Here is an 18,130-nt window from a genome sequence, read left to right as displayed (position 1 = left end):
CGCCCACCATTCAGTTCAGATTTTGGTTCTCTAAGAAACAAATGTGTGCAGCCCTGCATTAAAGAACCATGTTTTGACAGGGAATGTGTTACTAAGCTTCCACCTCAACGCTTTTGATCAGGTGATGACATCTTTGTGGTCTCCCATGCCTTTGTACCACAAAAACCGCTTTAATAACTGAGAAAGGAATCTGTTTTTGCAAATACTTCACCAACCTTTAGTTCAACTTTCCAAAGGCAGCTGAGTTGACCAACATAAGGGGCGTGGCTTTGCTTGGTTACGTAATGTAAGAAGAACGTGATTACGTTTGTTCACGGTCTGACAGGAGGAAACCAGATGAACATCTTGTTTGTGACACATTTACCGTCCCAGTAGCAAACACACCATCAGGAACAGAGGTCGTACATTAGGAGGAGGATCGTGCTCGTTTTTGTTTTGCTTAAATGGACCCGAGACGAATAGGAAGGGCGCATTAAGGAAGTCGGTTTGAAGCGAATTATGTGAAGAGGAGGCGATGTGCTCCACGGACAACAACGCGGAGCTACAGGCAACACGTAAGTTATGTATTTGGCGAGTTAGACGAGGTCATGTTGTCATCGCAACGCTCGGTATCCAAGCAGCGGAGGACTCGGTACGGTAACCCTCCTAAAGGCACGACCGAGCAGGATAGGAGACGGTAGGGTGATCAGGTGGGGGGAGCGAGCTGCTGTCAGCCCGGGGAGGATGAACCTGTCAACCGTTGTATTTATGTCGCCTTTCCGTCCCTCTCCAGTGTCCGACCCAGCTCTCCTCCTGGAGCTGAAGACCAGGCGACCTCCGTCTCTGGAAGGCCGGGCAGGATGTGAGACCTGGAGCGTGGACTTCTCCCCGGATGGAACCTGGTTCGCCTGGTCGATGGGACACGGAATCGTCTGGGTGGTCGCCTGGCCTCTGGACTGCGAGTAGGTTTGCCTCTACATGTACTGAAAGACTGGACATGGTGCGTTCAAGTTCACCTCGGAAATTCTGTTTCCTATTAGGAAACGTGGCATTGAAGCCCTTATTGGCCAATCACATGAAAAACATGAAGATCCTGTTCGCCGATAAAAAAAGACAGACTTTATCGAAATAATGTTTTAGTATCTCAGAATGACTTTTCCGTCTCAAAAACAATGACTCAATGTCCCACTTTATCATGAATAATTCTCAAATATATTGACTGACGTTTCAAAATAATGGCTCACACATTATAAAGCAAAATAGTCCAAATAATGACTTCATTAACAGAATTTTGCTTTGTTTGGGTACAGAGATTCTGAGATGTGTTTAATGGCTAGCTTCACCACCAGCTTGGCATCCAAAATGTAGCTTCTTTGTGGTGCTGTTTGAGTTGTATTTACTACCCTCCCTGCCCTGTCTCATTGTCACTCCAACAGAACCCCTGAACTTTCTTGTAAACTAGAAAGCAGCCAGAGAGTTCACAGCTCACCCAAGGCAGCCACCCACACGCTGCAGTATGCGGTTGAAGCGAGCGGGTGGTGAAACCTGATGATATTTGGATTTTGCATGAAGGAGCATACTTGAGTGTGCATTGTGCTGAAAAACATTGCTTCCTGCATCATCTAGGTGCTGCTGAAGAATATCATGCTGATGTACAGCACGCTAAAATAACGCAGTGTTGTTTTCTTGTAAATCAAATGATATTTGTTACTTCCTGTTTTTCCCGCCTGTCCATCAAACTTCAGTTTGTAAGATGACCTCAGGTCAGGACTGTCATCAAACGTGTGAAGTTTGAAAAAATCTGACCATGCGAAATTCTTGCAACAGTTTTGTTTTCTTTAGCAAAAATATCATAATTGTCTTCCTTGCCACAGTGTTTTGTACAGTATTTCTTTGACCAAATTTGAGATGAATCTGCTCTACCCTCTACGTAGGAGCAGTGCACCGGAGAGTCATTTTCTGTCGCCATCAAGGTTATAACTAATCGGCCGCAAAATGTAACAGGGTCTTTCTTGGCTCATACAAAGTTTGGTGAATGTCAGTATTTGCAAAATCCTGCTGAATGTCATACAACACTGAAATGTAACCTTCCTTGGATGTGGTAACAAACACGTCACCTCCTCCCCGTGTTTTCACCTCAGCTCAACTGTACAGTACTGACAGCTCATCAAACAGACACTAATGCCAACTTAATCCTGTTATTGTCAGACACAATATGATGTCGGTCACATTCTTGTATTATAACCAATGAAATAAACGTTGTTTTTTTATTTTAGGAAAAAACACCCGTTTGTGTAAATAAAATGAGGTTAAACTGTTGTACCGCACAAAACCAGCAGCTCCATAATCTCGATGCTACAGACACACGGAAATGATTACTAGGGTTTGATAAGGTTAACATACATGTAGTACGTCAGTATTCAGTGGTAAGTCTACTTGCAGTACTCAAAAATACAACATCTTGACTTTAGTTTGCCGTGTTGTGACATGGTGATTTACCAACAACATTTGAAAGCAGTATTATTTAAACGCACTCGTCGGTTTTACACCACTTATCTTGATACTTGATCCTCCTTTTACGCATACAGAGACGGTCAGAATGGCGAGACAGACCGAGGAGACAAGAGCTTCAGTTGCGGCCACCCTGTATGGGGACTCGCTTTCGGACCCAGACCCCCCAAATCCCCTTCAGCCCTAGTTAAGCCAAGTACAACGTCGTCAAAACTGAACAACAGTCTGCTTCTGGCCACAGGCTTGGAAAACGGAGTGATCAAAATCTGGAATGTTTTAACAGGTGAGACCACACCTTTTTGCTGTTGTGCTGTTCTCTGAATCTGTTTAGCTTCCTATTTATTTATGTTTTTAATGTACTTTCAGGTGACGCTGTGTTTGACCTCCATGGCCACGAAGGTGTCGTGAGGGACCTGGTCTTCCCTCAGAATGGCACACTCACACTCATATCATCATCTCGGGACAAGACTTTGAGGATTTGGGACCTGAATCAGAAAGGTGTGTGTGTTGTAATTTCTCTGGGAACTAAATAGTTCTTATCATATTAGTAGAGGTGTGTCTTCACCTTGTGATAACAAAATTAAAAGCTGTGCACAAAGTTACTGATATAACGCAAGCGTTAACTTATCACATTATAGTGCAAATAAGTCAATTCATATTCATTATTGATATTTAGCATTGCACATTTTGCCGATTAACAATCCGTCACACTCATAACTGTTGAATTATTAATTGGTTTCGGTCGTTTTTAAACTGTTTAATTGTTTATTTTGGTCAAAATTACATAGTTTAGTCTTAACTTAACTTTAGGCTTAACTGATTGTTAAATGAGCTACAGCTGCACTGCCAACACTTACTATATATCATGTTAAAGTACATCACATGGACAAAACAGTTTCACTGTGATGGACGTTATGTCGGACTGACTTCCTGTAGCCACTAGGTGGTGCTGCGACTTAAATTTAGGTCAGTTTAATTATGTTATTTGTTTTGTTTACTGTAGGTAAAAAGGTGCAGGTGCTCTCCGGCCACAAAGACTGGATCAGCTGCTGCTGCGTGTCGTCAGACTGCAGCATGATTGCCACTGTCGGCAGGTTTGACAGAGTGAGTTTTATGACTGTGCTAATTCAAACCCAGAGCAGAGCCTGATGGAACAGTGGCACAAATGTGCTTCACTGTTGGTGCCAAAGGAACTTCTTATTAGGGTTGATGGCTCATCAGCTAACCCTGGACTACAGTTCTCTTTAAGTGTACTACAGGGGAATTTTTCAGGTCATTACATTGTTCTTGAACACAATGCATGCGCGCGCGCGCACACACACACACACACACACACACACACACACACACACACACACACAAGCAGCTTTCTTATTGAAGAACCGCCCTGTATGGGAGGTCCTGCATTGCGAGTAATGACAACATCCAAATGGATTTTAAAAAAAATTAAAGAATTGTCCGTCCAGTGCGGGTCTGCTTTTTGGTTTGGAAGTTTGCATTTGTGTATTTGTGAATCTGGTTTTGTAATCTTCTAGATTACTGGAGCTCTTGTTCAGGCAGACAGATTAACAATGTATAATAACGGAATTGAAGATCACAATAACACCTGTGTAAATTCACTGAGGCAGTCCCGAGAATCAGATCTGGTGTGCTTGCATCAGAGCATCTGTGTTAGTATTTCCACTGTTCTAATATTCAACAATCCAGGCAGCGAAGCTCATGAATCCTTCATGATTTATCAGATGGTGTGTCTCTGGAGTCTGCGCTCATACATTTTCATCAGGAACCTTACAGGAGGAACCCATAAGACCTTGTACCTTCTGTCTTCCTGCGACTTCTCCCCTGACGGAGCGCTGCTCGCCACCGCAGCCTTCAGCGGCTCCAGCTGGTGGATTGACCTCTGGGACCCGTACACTGCTGAGAAACTGGCCACGCTGGTGTGAGTTTTCACTCTCTGGACAAAGCAACAGCAGCGGTGCTTGAGCCAAAATGAGAGAAATCTGTTCCGTATGTTCGTCTGAACGATTCATTGATGTGTCGTGTTCATCCGCAGGGACTACTTTGATGATTACGGGCAAAACCAAATCTCAGCAATACAATTCTCTCCTAACGGCTTGCACTTGGCCATCGTGACTGATGACAGGTGAGCAGTTTATTAGTTTTAATCTCATGGTCATCTAAATGTCTCTCCCATTGGACTAAATTTTAAAAATATTTTTGTGTTTACAGAGCTCTTCGGATCTGGGAGCCAGGAGATAAAGGAATGGTGATGCAGACAAAACCAGACAGAGACTCGAATGGACTCTGCTGTAACTACCATCCACAAGGGGGTGTGGTGGCCACAGGGTAAAGATCCTCATCATTGAATCCCCATTCACAGGAGAGGTTATGACATCACTTCAGAGATGCTTCCTTTAGAACGGAGCACTGCAGCTTGAATTCATGTTGGTTTGAAACTTTCCTACTGCCTAAACATAGATCTGGAGTTAAAACTACAGACAACCCTTTTTTGTTGTTCATCTATTGAAAATAGGTTTTGTTAAGTATGAAGTTGTGTTTTTTCATGTCAGTCAGTGAGGTGTAACGTGTTCTGAATAGATTTTCCATCCAGCTATCTGTTAAGGGTCGGGGGGTGGAGCCTAGACATTGGGTGAGAGGCGGGGTTCACCCTGGATGGGTCGCCAGTCTGTTGCAGGGCCATCAGTAGTAATTAGGGCCTCAGTATCTTGCTCAAGGATACTTCAACATGGTCACTAGGGGAAATGAGGATTGAACCAGCGACCCTTCGGTTGCTAGACCGCCACTCCACCTCTGAGCCATGCCACCCCTTGAAGAGATTGAACTTCTATCAAATATTGTCAAATACTTCCAATGGCTTCCTATTGAAACCGTGCCGCTATGTGTGATATTCCCCTGCTTAGCCATATTTGAATGGAGATGATATTTACTCAGTTAAGAAAAAGCCCTACAGCCCCCCTTTTTTCCTGTTAGAGGTAGAACGTTCAAGGCGTGTGGCTAAACACCACTTTTTTCTTCTATTTTTACATATTTATCATGCCTTACTTGGTAAGACTGAGTTCACAATAAATAAATTCTAATAATTCATTTATCAGTCATTTGACATACTAAATATTAGATCTACACCGGATCCAGACACATAGTAATGAAATTCAACTTCTTCTGAACCTCGGTGTAGTTCTTCAGATGCTGACATTTCTGTAGCTTACTATTTTTAGTAGTCAGTCACAGGGGGTTATTCTTCTGATCACTTTACACAAAGGCACCAGTGGAAGTACAGCCTCCCATGATCACATGATTACTTGAGTCTATTTAATAGTCATTAAATGCATTTTGGTGACCAGATAGAACCAAGTAAGAATTAATTACATAAAAAGATTTTCCAGTGTACTTTATGGGAGGAATGATGGGAAAGGAAGCACCATGGAAGTTATTTTCCGTATATTTCTATGAGGTTTATGGATCTGGATGCATTCAAATGAAATAATTATCTCAGTTCTTATGTCTCCACTACTCACACTCTCTCTTTCTCTCTCTCACACACACACACAGAAAATTGTACAATTCCACTGTGGACAAACCTGCGACTCCCAGCAGATATCGATGAATTTCTAAAACTACATTGGTCATATATGCCACACACACATCTGCTGTTTCTGTATTCAGATGCAAAGACCATTAATCCCTGTTTCACTATCACCTCCATCATTTCCCCTGGCAGAACCAGAGACGGTCATGTGAGGTTCTGGAGGGCACCCAGGATGGTACCCAACCTTCGCCACCTGTGCCGATCCATCCTGCGCCATTCGGTGTCCACACACCAGATGGAGCCCTTACCCCTCCCCAAGAGGATCCTGGAGTACCTCACTTATCGCAACATCCCCGACAGCCTCAAAACTCGCTGCTCCTCAGATGAGGAGTAGCAACATAGGAACATTTTGTAGGACGAGACATTAACAGCAAGTGATTGTTCAACATCATATCATGATCGACAAGTATTTTGTTTGCTGAACACGTGATGCTTCATTTAGCACATGGAGCATCCATCATTACAGAGGACTACATTTATTGCACTACTACTGTAAAATTTTACTTAATCTTAATGTTCACATGCTTATTTGACTTGTAACACAATTTTATACTGTTTAATTTATTGTGTAAATATCAAATGTGTTTATCATCACAGAGCTGCTACGATTAACGCAACACTACTGTACCTGCACGATAACTGTTCATATGACAAACTGTGTCCATCAAAAATAGTTTTATTAAAACAGATTTAAGCACAATCCATTCAGCATTCCTACATTCTGTGGACAAAGACGTGATGATCTCAAAGTTTTCTCACAGTTCTTTTATTACACAAGTCCATAGTTGACGTACACTAGACGGGTCTTTATTCCAATGTTAATACTTTGGAGGAAGAAATGGGCACGAGGCAAGATTCTGGCAAACTGCGTACTGACGTGATCGTTGCAAGCATTGAGTAAACAGTTCTCTTGACCCGCTTCAACTTCGTCATCTACGAGGCCTCACTGACCACGAGGTCTCTGACTGCCTGGAAAGCTGCAACCATGGAGCTCAGCTGGATCTTCTCGTTGGTTCCTGAGGCGAGTCTGTGCCTGAGGAGAAAGATGACGACTTTGTCAAGACCAGTGAAAATACGCCATTTCACAAAGCTTTCACAAAGTTAATGAGATCATGCTTTTTTTTTGGGGGGGGGGGGGGTTGCTAATTTTACTGTGACCTTATGATTAAGCATGAATAATCGGACTTACTCAATGTCAGCCAGCTTGATGAGCAGACCCATCCGAATGGATGCTGGAAAGTCAACTTGAAGGTGAAAAAAAGAAGAAGAATCAGTTGCTTTTTCTGCGCTGATGTAAGCTGCTAAGTGATCCTCAGAAACCGAACTGACAACCACAACCTTAAGTTTGAGATTTAATCACTACCTTACAATTTGCAGTCTTCACTGTTTGCTGACTGTTAATTATTGAATTACATCAGTTTTATAATGAACTACTGTTTTGTGAAGGTCAATGCTTTAAGTCCATCGATGTAACTATTTGTACAGTCGGGCTCTTTATTTTTTACAATTTACAAAATACATTGAATAGAGGACTGAAATATTCTCAGCTCTTTCTTTTTCTGATCAAGATACCGCCCAGCTCTGACCGACTCAACTCGTCATGTGCAGCAGAATTTCACCTTCCACGTCCAGACTACATCACTCGTACTGTGTCCTTGCGGTGGCTTTACCTCTGTGTACGAGCAGATGAATCTCAGTGAGGATATCATGCAGGGCTAAACCTTTCAGAGTCTTCAGCTGCAGGATCTCTGTCATGGAGGCGCTAAGGTGCTGAACGAATGCAAACTCACTCATGTCAATGTCTCAATCATGCTAAGACGCAACAGCAAGGATAGCATTTCACTGTGCATGAAACTTGTTTGAAATGGACTTCTGACTTTATTTTAGGTACAGTTCTATTGACCTGCAAGTCAAGTCGAGGGGGAGGATACGTTTGTATGCTGTGGTGAAGTCCTTGTTGAGGGACCAGTCGAGAATATTGGCGATATCCGAGCGGAGGGGGTGTCCCGTGCAGGTGTACACCGTCTCCTCCGTGATCTTTCCGTAGGCCATGCTGGTGCTCTGAAATCACAGAAGTTTACAAGCAAGAGCACAACACAAACACAAATTCCAGACTCTCAAAACTTCTATACCCCCCCCCCCCAGACCTTGACTTTATGTATTATATTATTATTATACTTGTGTGCTTCTTTTTTCGCTTGAGATTGTACCTGTCGTGTTTAGTATAAAAGCTACACAAGCTTTGATTTGGTATCATTCCAGAGCAGAGCAGTCAGCAAATCATATCATGTTTTTCAAGTTTATGTGCCTTTGAGCATACTCGAAAATTCTACTACCAGAGACAAGTTTTCCATAATTTATCAAGACTTTTTTTACACTATTTGTTTACTTTTTAAGACTTTCAAGACGGGTCCAAGAACCCTGCAATATGAATCCAACACCATGAAAATCAAGGTTGAACACACACACACACCCGCACACACCCACACCCACACACACGCCCGCACTAACGGTAGGTTTTAGTCATACCTGCAGGATGTTGAGGGATCTTCTCATGTCACCTGATGATAAAGTAACAATGGCCTTCATTCCATCAGGAGTTATGTCAAGACTAAAAAAACAAACAAACAAAAAGAAAGGAAGATATTCTATAGTTTTAATTGGCTGAGTTCACCTAAACAAAGGTAAGAAGCACATTTTCATGACCAGAAATTCTCTGAAACATCCGAACACATGAAAAATAGTAAATTAGATAAAAATTCATGGAAAAGTATGTGGTTTGACATAGAAATAAAATCCGTATCCAAGTGAATGAGGATTAATCAACGTAAATTATTTTGGGTTGACCTTACCTGCAGGTGCAGTAAGACAGGCATTTGTGACACAAATGTAGTCAAGGTTTCCCGAAAAATTCTGGCTTCAATTATTGTTCCAAAACATTTCAAGGACTGGAGACTGACATTTTATAAATTCCACGACAGTATGAACTTAGACAAGTACACAAGTCGGTAATAGTGTTTTGCCCCCCCCACCCTCACCTCTCCTGCTGGATCACATGACCCAGTCGTGGGGTCATCTGGTCCGGGGACAGGGGGCCAAAGCGAAACCTGGTACAGCGTGACTGCAGGGCCGGGATGATCTTGGACAAGTAGTTACAGATCAAACAGAATCTGGTGTTTTCGGTGAACTTCTCAATCACTGAGCGAGGGGGGGGCGAGAGACAGAGAGAGAGAAAGAGAGACAGAGACAGAGAGAGAGGGAGAGACAGAGAGAGAGGGAGAGAGGGGGGGAGAGACAGAGACAGAGGGGGGGAGACAGAGAGAGAAACTCGTTAGGATCCCAGGAACTACAAAAATATTTATTTGCCTTAATGGGCCTGAGACAGCAGGACATTGACGAAGCTCTATCACATCTTTGTGGCATAAATTCATAGCTAGGATGATGAAATACCAGATCATATTTTCCAAACATATTTAAAAAAAATGTAATGTCAACCTTTTGGTCTAAAAACAAATACAAAGAGTTTCAAAAAAGAAATATCCCTGCCTCAGTTAGAGACAAAACAACCCCCCAAAAAAACATGACAGCAATTTAAAAAAAAAAAGAAAAAAAAAAGTGTACATTTAAAGTAACTTACTAATATTCTGGTTCATTGTGTTTTTATTGTATATACTTACTGGGTATATTAAGTAAAATACTGTTAGCTATAGAGTGGAAAAATAATATTCATTCATAAACCAAAATTATAATTATTATTTTCCCCATGATTTCATATGAAAGGAAAAAGAATTTAGGGGTTGAAGGAAACCTTTCAATTTAAAAATCAATCAGCATCTACAGTCTAAACATTTGTCCTCTCATCAATAAGATCAGCATGGAAAGGTTTTCTCTCCTCTAATTGACTGTTTGGGGTGTAGCCGGAAAACTGTGGCTACAGTTCAGCATCAGCCAAATTGCCTGGTTGTTCAGCGAGCCGTGTGGCTCACAGTGGGCCACTCCCGGCTGAACAGATGGCTTACCTCGCCGCAATGCATTCTGGGCGTCTTGGGTCATGGCATCTGCCTCATCCAGTATCACCAACTTGAAGCCCTTCCTTGATGACAAGAAGAACGAATTAAAAAAAATGGATTTTTTTTTCTTTTCTTGAAGTAATCAATAACAAAAATATACGATCAGAATAATTGGCAATTTCTGGGGATTGGTCTTACTTGAAGATAGTTCTTGTACTAGCAAAACTCAAAATGGGGCCTCGCACAACATCAATACCTCTGTCATCTGAGGCATTTAGCTAGAAACAAACACACACACACACACACACACACACACAAACAAACCAGTTACCCACTCATCCTGACAGCAATCAAACTTCCATATGCTACTAAAATGCGGGTGCGAAGAGCATCAGTCGTGTTTCCATTCCAACTAAACTCCAAGCTACTGATGTTCAGTTGAGGTGTACTGCACCTCCAACACCATGGAGTTGAACTCTTTGTCCTTGTACAACTGCCGGGCACAAGCCAGGATAGTGGAGGTTTTCCCTGTTCCAGGGGGGCCATAGAACAAGAGGTGGGGAAGTCGGTCCTCATTGATAAATCTCTGAACTGGAGAGACAATGAATGATTACAACAGCGAAAAAAAGGATATAACAGAATATGAGGAGTTCCTCCCTGACACGGAATTCAATATATAGTCAGTAGTAAGAGGAAAAATGTAAACAAAACATTCATCAAACAAAATTCATTTATAAGGTTGCGGGAGTATAGAAATGTTTTTTGTTGTTCTTGTGGTAAAACTTACTGGTGCTGAGAATATCTTTGTGTGAGATCAGGTCATCAAGAGTCTGTGGTCTGTATTTTTCAACCCTAACAGATGGATATTAAAATATTGATCAATACTATAATGATGTTTGGATGAGTTCACGTAAAATCGGCACAATCACAACATGTTCATCAACACTTCACACATGAACAGATCCATTAGGCCTTGTATTGATCCCTGATTCAAACTGTTTTTTTCTATAGTCATTCGTTCATATACTTCTTGACTGTCCGTTAAAAATGCTGTAGTCACTAAATTTATAAGTTGGTGTTAAATTTTTCACTTCAGTATCTTTATATTCCAACGAGTCCGAATATAATTCAACAAAACCTCAACTCATAACAGTTAAACACAGACGGTGGATGCAGCAGCAGCAGCAGCAGCAGCCCCGAAACCAGACAGGCGACATGGACACCTAAATGATACTCCGCGGTCGCTTTAATGTTTACATTCATGCCTGGCGACTCAAAAGGTTGTCTCTTTAGTAAATAATGACTTTACATTTCTGAGAAATAAAGCAACACAAATATCAAATAGAAAGCCTGTTGCAGGTGGCTGCTAGCTTAAAACCACATACAGTACATGGTCGACCTGCTAACTAATGCTTACTATCCACTTATACTCATGACATTTCACTCACCATGGTAAGTTTCTGGGCTGTAGCGGCGCTTTACTTGTAGAAGTCATTTGTTCTTTTATCTGTGTATTTAGCTCTAAAGCTTTTAACTAATGAAAAAACCTCCAGGGCAATTTCCAGGCGGCACTGTCAATAGCCGTGTTTGGCGCGCTAGTGAACTTCCTTAATGTGCGTCTGACGTCATGTCGAAAAGCCAATCGGAGCACTCCGCCAACCGCTCTCGGGGCGGGTTCTTCCGCCTGCCGTCACTATTCACCATATGAATACGACGACTCGATGTGAAGAACAAAATCATTCTTGGAAGCGTCTGAGCCACAGCTGTTGTAATAAAGAGACTAAAATCAATTCATTTCATCATCAGATCTTCCAGACTCGCTAGACACTGACGTCTGTGAACGTGAGCGAGTGGAGTGCGTGTGCGCGTGTGTGTGAGTGAGTGAGAGAGAGAGAGAGAGAGAGAGAGAGAAAGAAAGAGAGAAATACTAGTGTTTACTTGCATCTTGGGAAAATTTGGTGAGCAATTTCGATTAAATTTGCACTTCTTAAGGCTGTGTGAGATAAGAAGTTCAACACAACTGTGGGAGGCTGGTGGGAATCTAAGAGTTATCTTGACAACATGAGAAGTGGGTGTGTTTTAAAACTAATTCCGGGAAAGTCTTTGGGACATATCGAGGCTATCGTTACAGGTCTTTCTTGCCTGTACAATTTAAGTCCTAATTCACAGGTGAGCATCCTAAACTTCCATATAAACTGGATCTAAGAATTTGGCCCCCAGGGTTAGCTTTAGTGAATATACTGTGTAATTCAATCAACAGAAACAAATCAAAATTTGTTTGTTTCTGACTTGTCTCGGTTATGCAAAGGATGAATGGTGTGACAGGCTAGTTAACAATTTTAAGGGGAGTTAAATTCTACACGCACACTTTCGTTATATAATTTTAGCACAAGAGGACATGTGGAATTCTCTAAACAATCCAGCTAGTTGACCCAGATTTAGCTTGTTGTGCTGCATCTTTTTTTTTCAACTATTTATCATCCTTTCAAAGTGATTATATAAAGACCAAATAATTCAATGAAAGATTCCATTTGGACATTTACAAATGCCACTCAAGGTCATAACTGTATGCAGTTCAAGACTGACTTTTAATTTCATAGTCTTTTAAAAGGGCAAAAATATGTGTGACAATGTAAAACGCAGTCACTGTATCTTACAGAAGAATGTTTCCTCGTTTTGACCTCTCAGATTTATCTTGGGACCCCTTGGAGGGCGCTTACTCCGAAGAACCTCATAGAGTAAGAACACTAAATCAATAGTTACATAACATATGACTGGCTTCATAATTTTTAAAGTTTGAACTTTCATTTGGTTGTGCAAAAGTTTCCTGTAGTTCCTGGATTTGTCAGTAAAAATCAAGGTGGATACTAAGTAATAAAATGGAAAGGTTTATATCAAAACAGAAGTACGGGCGTGCGTGTAAAAAATAGTGTACGTGATGTGCATCCCTAAACTTTCCCCTAAACATTCTAAAGGAAGGTTCTTTTCGGGCCTGTAGGTTGAACTGCACCGTTCTCTGTCGTGATCTCGCGAGAGCGGCCCCTCACGGCGGCGCCTCGGTGATGCGATGCTTTAGCCGTTGCTGTGGGTTTGATTGACAGGAAACATGTCGGTGTGGTGGGAGCGAACCGGGATGCAGCTGCTGCCAAGGGAAACAGGGAGTACCTGCATCCGATCCACACACCAGCACCTTTAAAACCACCAGGCTTCCCCGCAGATCTGTGATGCGCCCGGCAGCCTCGCTTTTTTAATTAGAAACGAAGGGGCACCGATGGATGCTTAGGCGAACCGCGTCTCGTCCTGCTCGTTCTCCTGTGTTTGCCTACAACCGGAGACACCTTGATGAAACAGCAGGAACTACGAGGACTGTTGTTGCAATGGAGTCGACACTCTCACGGTTCAAACCCTAAACCTCCAACATCTCGTCGTTTCATGGCGTTTTGCAGGTTGCTCGCGTGCTCCCTTCTTTTTTGAATTCTCACTCTTTTTTTAATTTCGTTTTTATTTTGTTTTTTTTTTCTTTGATTTTTTTTCTTTTAAGTGCAACGGAGGAGAAGAAGCTACCACCGCTCGCCAAACTATGAACGAGGAGATGACAAAAAGCGAGGAGCAGCATCTTAGTTTGCAGAAAGCCTTGCAGCAGTGCGAGTTGGTGCAAAATATGATAGACATAAGCATTTCTAGTTTGGAGGGGTTACGGACCAAATGTGCCACATCCAACGACTTGACACAAAAAGAGATACGGACGCTCGAGGTAAGCACCCTTTTGAGTGGCATTTCTGCTGTGCATCTCCATCCAGATCAATACGGAAGGCTGTCACCGTCTGTTATTCCTCTATATTCATACAGGCCTTTGCATGTTTTTTGAACGATAAAACTGCCTCACTGCTGATGGTTTGCATATATATGCAAAGATCGCTGCTAAAGCCGGTGCTATATGTTTTTGTGCAGTGCAATAAATCAAGAGGCTGCAGTGGGCTGTTGTAGACTTGCGCATTCTGCAGGTGGCGGGGAGAAGGAGGTTCTTCTCCATCAGAGTAATATCTGAGGCAGCCGAGGCCTGTAGGCTGCCCGTGTTTACAGTCCATTATACCAGCCTGCGCATCTGTCCTCGCAGCGCATCCAGGCCCTGCCGTTACGCAAGGCGAGCAGACTACTGAAATCTTTTTAAAATATCGTCTTGATTGGCCCGTGGGGTTGACTATTCACGCAAATATATTACGTATTATCTCTTGTGTTGTGTTTTTGAGTTGTATCTGACGGCCGGTTTTGAGACCTCTCATCCATCAGCCTCTCAGGACATAAAAAATATATCATAAAGTGCGATAAGGTCGCTGGAAACTCACTATTGAGACATAAAATATCAGGGACGTGGAAGAATGTTGAGATGCAGGGGGAGATTTTAAACAAACAGCATGAAGTGAGATAAGGTCGCCATAAACTCACAAGTGCAGTAAAATCACCTCATTAAGTTCCAAGGGGAAATTGTGACATAAAAATACCATAAAATTGGACATAGGTGTAACAGGCTGATTCCAACATTTCTCAGAATGCTGACACAAAGCATCCCATGGAAGTCAGGGTCGGTACCATGGGATTCATGATACCCCATCAAACCAGTAGGTAAAAAGTGAAAAGGGGTGTCGTAAAAGTGAAACCTTTTTGCTAAAAATAACAGAAAAAACCCCTACATTGTTGGATATATTTGGGGTTCATTTTGTTGCGATTGAGTGTTCAGGGCGGACATACGTTTTGTTGGGTCACCTGGAATTCGGCGTCTCCGTGGTTTCCTTCGACCAAAGTCCAGTGTGATTTTTCGACATGATTTTGGATGACCACTGAAAGCAATCTCTTTGACAACCAAAGTTTATGAGACCTACAGAATTTGCTTTACACTCGAAGGCCTTTTGATTTCTGAAGCGTAATTACAATTATTAGAGGTTCAAAGGTGACGACAGGCTGTGAACCAGCTATGCTGTGGATGCATGACGTGAATGTCACAACTAACTCTGCCTTATGATGTTTAATGGCTGTCTGTTGTTCAGCCCATCGTTAGCAAGACACATAAATGCTTCCCAGGGCCAGACGTCACGCTCGCCTGGCCTGTGTTGTTAGATTACAGTCGCCAAACATATGATTATAGTTCTTCAAAGTGAAACTGTAATATTTCTTTAACAGCAATATTATTTCTTGATCAAATACGTTTTTGTGGTTTCAGCAAAGTAAACAAAGGAAAAAATTAACTTTATATCTTACATGAGGCAGCCAACTCGCTCTGGGGTAGGTGGGCTTCAGCTGAGCCCAGAATAACCCACATTGGCTTCAGGCATGGGCACAGTGATAGTGCTTGGGTCCCAAATGAGCTACCTTCTCTTATGCGAGTCCATCTAAGGCCCATCGTCAACCAATCAATCTGGGTTTATCAATATTGGACCTCCATGGAACTTGAGGACAAACTTGGCTGGGCTCCTAGCGTATCCCATACGGGCCCCACATGGTTGACTATCACCTGTCTGCTCACAGAAAGACGCTCCCCTGTGAAACCAGCACAAAGCACATTTTTAGAGTTACAATGTTGTAACTCTACACAAAAGTAAAATGTATACCTATACTATTTATGCAGCACGGTGGCGCAGTGGTTAGCAGTGTTGCCTCACAGCAAGAAGGTTCCAGGTTCGAGTCGATCTTTCTGTGTGGAGTCTGCATGTTCTCCCTGTTCCTGTGTGGGTTCTCTCTGGTACTCCAGCTTCCTCCCACAGTCCAAAGACATCAAGAGGGGACGAGGCTGATTGCTACTCTAAATTGACTGTAGGTGTGACTGTGAGTGTGAATGGTTGTCTGTCTCTTTGTGTTGGCCCTGTGATGGACTGGTGACCTGTCCAGGGTGAACCCTGCCTCTCACCTGAAGGCTGCTGGGATAGGACCCCCCCCCCCCCCCCCCCGCAACCCTGAACAGGATAAGTGGAAGAACATGGATGGATACTATTTATACTTTTCATCATTTAATATTCAATTGTGGGTGCAGTGTCCTAATCGAGCATCTGTTGAATTGATACATGAACTTAAATCCAAGTGTGTTACTAGAAGCTACACAAGTTCTTTACAAAAAAGCTGAACAATTCAAACCACCACACTTGATATCAGGGCTCAAAGTTTTTGCAATATACACCCAAGACACAGCAGCGTTTGAGGTGACACGGTGAGTGACACCTGAGATGCAAGTACAGCAGTCACTTTTTGGTTAAGCACTGTTTTAGTCTTTGTCAACTCCTGAGAACGTTAAAACTGCCAGATACGTTGCTATGTTCCAAATACTAACCAATACCAACTTTGCTTGGTTCAATACAGGAAATAGAGTTTTAAGTATTTTGTTGAAACTGCAGCTGGACCTGCAGAGTGATGAGGCCGTAAAAACCAAAAGGGGAACGTAGTTGGGTTTTAATTATTGTTGTGTGTCTGTTCTGTAGCCTGATATCTAAAAAAAAAATACCCAAACTGGACAGATTTTGATGGAATTTTAAGGAAGGTTGGGTAATATTACAATGAACAAATGAATAACATTTGGAAACGATCAGGATCAAATTGTAGATCCTGGATCCTGAACACTGTTCCAGGCTATTGGCAGGACAGAGTTATTAGTGGTATGTTTGTCCTTGGCTGAGGGAGGCACGTTACGCTGAGTACTTTCTAGATCTCTGTGGATTTATAAGAGATGATTCCTATCAGTTAGGTTTCGTCATGCCATCCATTCATATCAAAATATTGATCAATACATCTTTCAACACACATATTTGACAAGCGGCCTCTGTGGGCCAGTATTACTCTCTCTGCATCCATGTGATTCAGCAGGCCTTCATCAGTTCCATCAGTTGTTTTGGGGATATTAGTATTAGCCGGACCTGTTTATAAATCGGATATTGTGCTTTCATGTATATCAGCATGTGTTTACCAATTTCTGCTGATATAAAAATGTTTCAGATCAATATTTTATCAGTAAAATATAAGATTGCACAAGAGTGTCAACAGTATCAAGCTGCTCACATGTATGCCAATGAAACAGATAGATCCATACCGTGTACTGTATATAAAATGGTGCAGGATTAAGTCCTAAAACACCAAAAAAATAGCACTGTTAAATATCCATATTACTTGTCGCATAAGTAAAAGATTTTTTTTTAATGAGTGTCTATGTAAATGCCTGAAATAAAGTCTGTAGATGAACGTAGACGTTTAGATTTTTTATTCTACGGCAGCGGTTCCCAAACTTTTTTGGCCGCGCACCCCCTTCTATATCCCAGCTGATTTAACACACCCCCATTTCCCCACACCTTCTGGAAAAAAACAACAACACAACAATGCCGCATGCAGTGCATAGAAGTGAACTTCTTCAACACTTCACCTTAAGATGAGGTGCATTTTGACCAGCCTGCATTTAATTATTCATTAATATGTCAGCTTTTAATTCTAAATTTTACAAAGGAAATATTTATTTACACATCTTTTGTGTGGGAAAATCCCACTTAAAAAACATTCCATACCATCCATCTTCTTCCGCTTATCCTACGGTCAATTTAGAGTATCAATCAGCCGGGGCTTGAACCCGGAACCTTCTTGCTGTGAGGTGACAGTGCTATCAACTGCACCACTGTGCTGCCCGCATTCCATACCACTATCTAATTTTTTTTTATCTTGTGCACCCCCTAGTGGCAGCACGCAGCCCCCCCCCATACATTGGGCATCCCTGTTCTACGGAATAAAATAAGAATTTATGAGACTTTTATGCAGCTGCGATTTATACGATGACACAGCAGAACTGAGACTGTCACCGATATTAAACATCACCACGCCAAAGAAAAGGAAGTGCGAAGGGAGGAGTGGTGACATTGAAGTCATGCGTCTGCTGTGTAGTTCGTTCACAGCTTAATGTTAGCACTTTACTTTTAGCACTTGTGAAAAATCTTACAAGTTGCATTAATTTCTGAAAAACATATTTTCTGCTTTTTGATTATTGTGTTCATCTTAT

The 18,130-nt window shown here is 42.1% G+C and overlaps 3 protein-coding genes across 7 annotated transcripts in view; 2 read left to right on the top strand and 1 right to left on the bottom strand.

Annotated features, from left to right (window-relative positions):
• Positions 1-296: 296 nt before the first annotated feature.
• Positions 297-6,809, top strand: wsb2 (WD repeat and SOCS box containing 2). Of its 2 annotated transcripts, none has more exons than XM_086206818.1 (9): positions 297-554; positions 773-941; positions 2,568-2,773; positions 2,857-2,988; positions 3,494-3,594; positions 4,233-4,429; positions 4,544-4,633; positions 4,720-4,836; positions 6,230-6,808. In XM_086206818.1, the coding sequence occupies exons 1-9, from the start codon at positions 515-517 to the stop codon at positions 6,429-6,431; spliced, it is 1,254 nt and encodes a 417-aa protein (XP_086062944.1). In that variant the 5' UTR covers positions 297-514; the 3' UTR covers positions 6,432-6,808. The 2 variants fall into 2 exon arrangements, with proteins under 2 accessions (XP_086062944.1, XP_086062945.1); XM_086206819.1 differs by lacking the exon at positions 297-554 and adding an exon at positions 571-676 and having other exon boundaries at positions 6,230-6,809.
• Positions 6,777-11,738, bottom strand: rfc5 (replication factor C (activator 1) 5). Of its 2 annotated transcripts, XM_086206820.1 has the most exons (11): positions 11,556-11,737; positions 10,895-10,959; positions 10,562-10,698; positions 10,306-10,385; positions 10,117-10,190; positions 9,136-9,295; positions 8,627-8,708; positions 8,029-8,158; positions 7,768-7,845; positions 7,287-7,341; positions 6,777-7,130 (listed from the first exon to the last, which is right to left on the bottom strand). In XM_086206820.1, the coding sequence occupies exons 1-11, from the start codon at positions 11,600-11,602 to the stop codon at positions 7,031-7,033; spliced, it is 1,008 nt and encodes a 335-aa protein (XP_086062946.1). In that variant the 5' UTR covers positions 11,603-11,737; the 3' UTR covers positions 6,777-7,030. The 2 variants fall into 2 exon arrangements, with proteins under 2 accessions (XP_086062946.1, XP_086062947.1); XM_086206821.1 differs by lacking the exons at positions 6,777-7,130; positions 7,287-7,341 and having other exon boundaries at positions 7,821-7,867; positions 8,001-8,158; positions 11,556-11,738.
• Positions 11,739-13,212: 1,474 nt separating this feature from the next.
• ksr2 (kinase suppressor of ras 2) overlaps positions 13,213-18,130 on the top strand; it is a 132,998-nt gene continuing 128,080 nt past the window's right edge. For all 3 annotated transcript variants that reach the window (XM_086206816.1, XM_086206817.1, XM_086206815.1), the window contains exon 1: positions 13,213-13,861. In XM_086206816.1, the coding sequence (XP_086062942.1) occupies positions 13,688-13,861 (174 nt within the window). In that variant the 5' untranslated portion in view covers positions 13,213-13,687. The remainder of the gene's footprint in view (positions 13,862-18,130) is intronic.

Source organism: Aulostomus chinensis, chromosome 6, assembly GCF_037954235.1.
Source record: "Aulostomus chinensis isolate RoL2024-O1b breed Wild chromosome 6, RoL_Achi_v1.0, whole genome shotgun sequence".
In the NCBI taxonomy this organism is placed as follows: Eukaryota; Metazoa; Chordata; class Actinopteri; order Syngnathiformes; family Aulostomidae; genus Aulostomus; species Aulostomus chinensis.
Note: the sequence above shows the minus strand (reverse complement) of the source record. Positions and strands in the feature narration are given on the sequence as shown.

Excerpts from the sequence above, each read along its gene's own strand:
- rfc5 (XM_086206820.1), bottom strand. The coding sequence starts at position 11,602 with ATGACTTCTACAAGTAAAGCGCCGCTACAGCCCAGAAACTTACCATG. Across the intron at positions 7,342-7,767 it reads TCATCTGCTCGTACACAGAG|TTGACTTTCCAGCATCCATT; the intron begins GTAAAGCCACCG and ends TTCACCTTCAAG. Across the intron at positions 7,131-7,286 it reads ATCAAGCTGGCTGACATTGA|GCACAGACTCGCCTCAGGAA; the intron begins GTAAGTCCGATT and ends CTTTCTCCTCAG.
- wsb2 (XM_086206818.1), top strand. The coding sequence starts at position 515 with ATGTGCTCCACGGACAACAACGCGGAGCTACAGGCAACAC. Across the intron at positions 2,774-2,856 it reads AATCTGGAATGTTTTAACAG|GTGACGCTGTGTTTGACCTC; the intron begins GTGAGACCACAC and ends ATGTACTTTCAG. Across the intron at positions 3,595-4,232 it reads CTGTCGGCAGGTTTGACAGA|ATGGTGTGTCTCTGGAGTCT; the intron begins GTGAGTTTTATG and ends ATGATTTATCAG.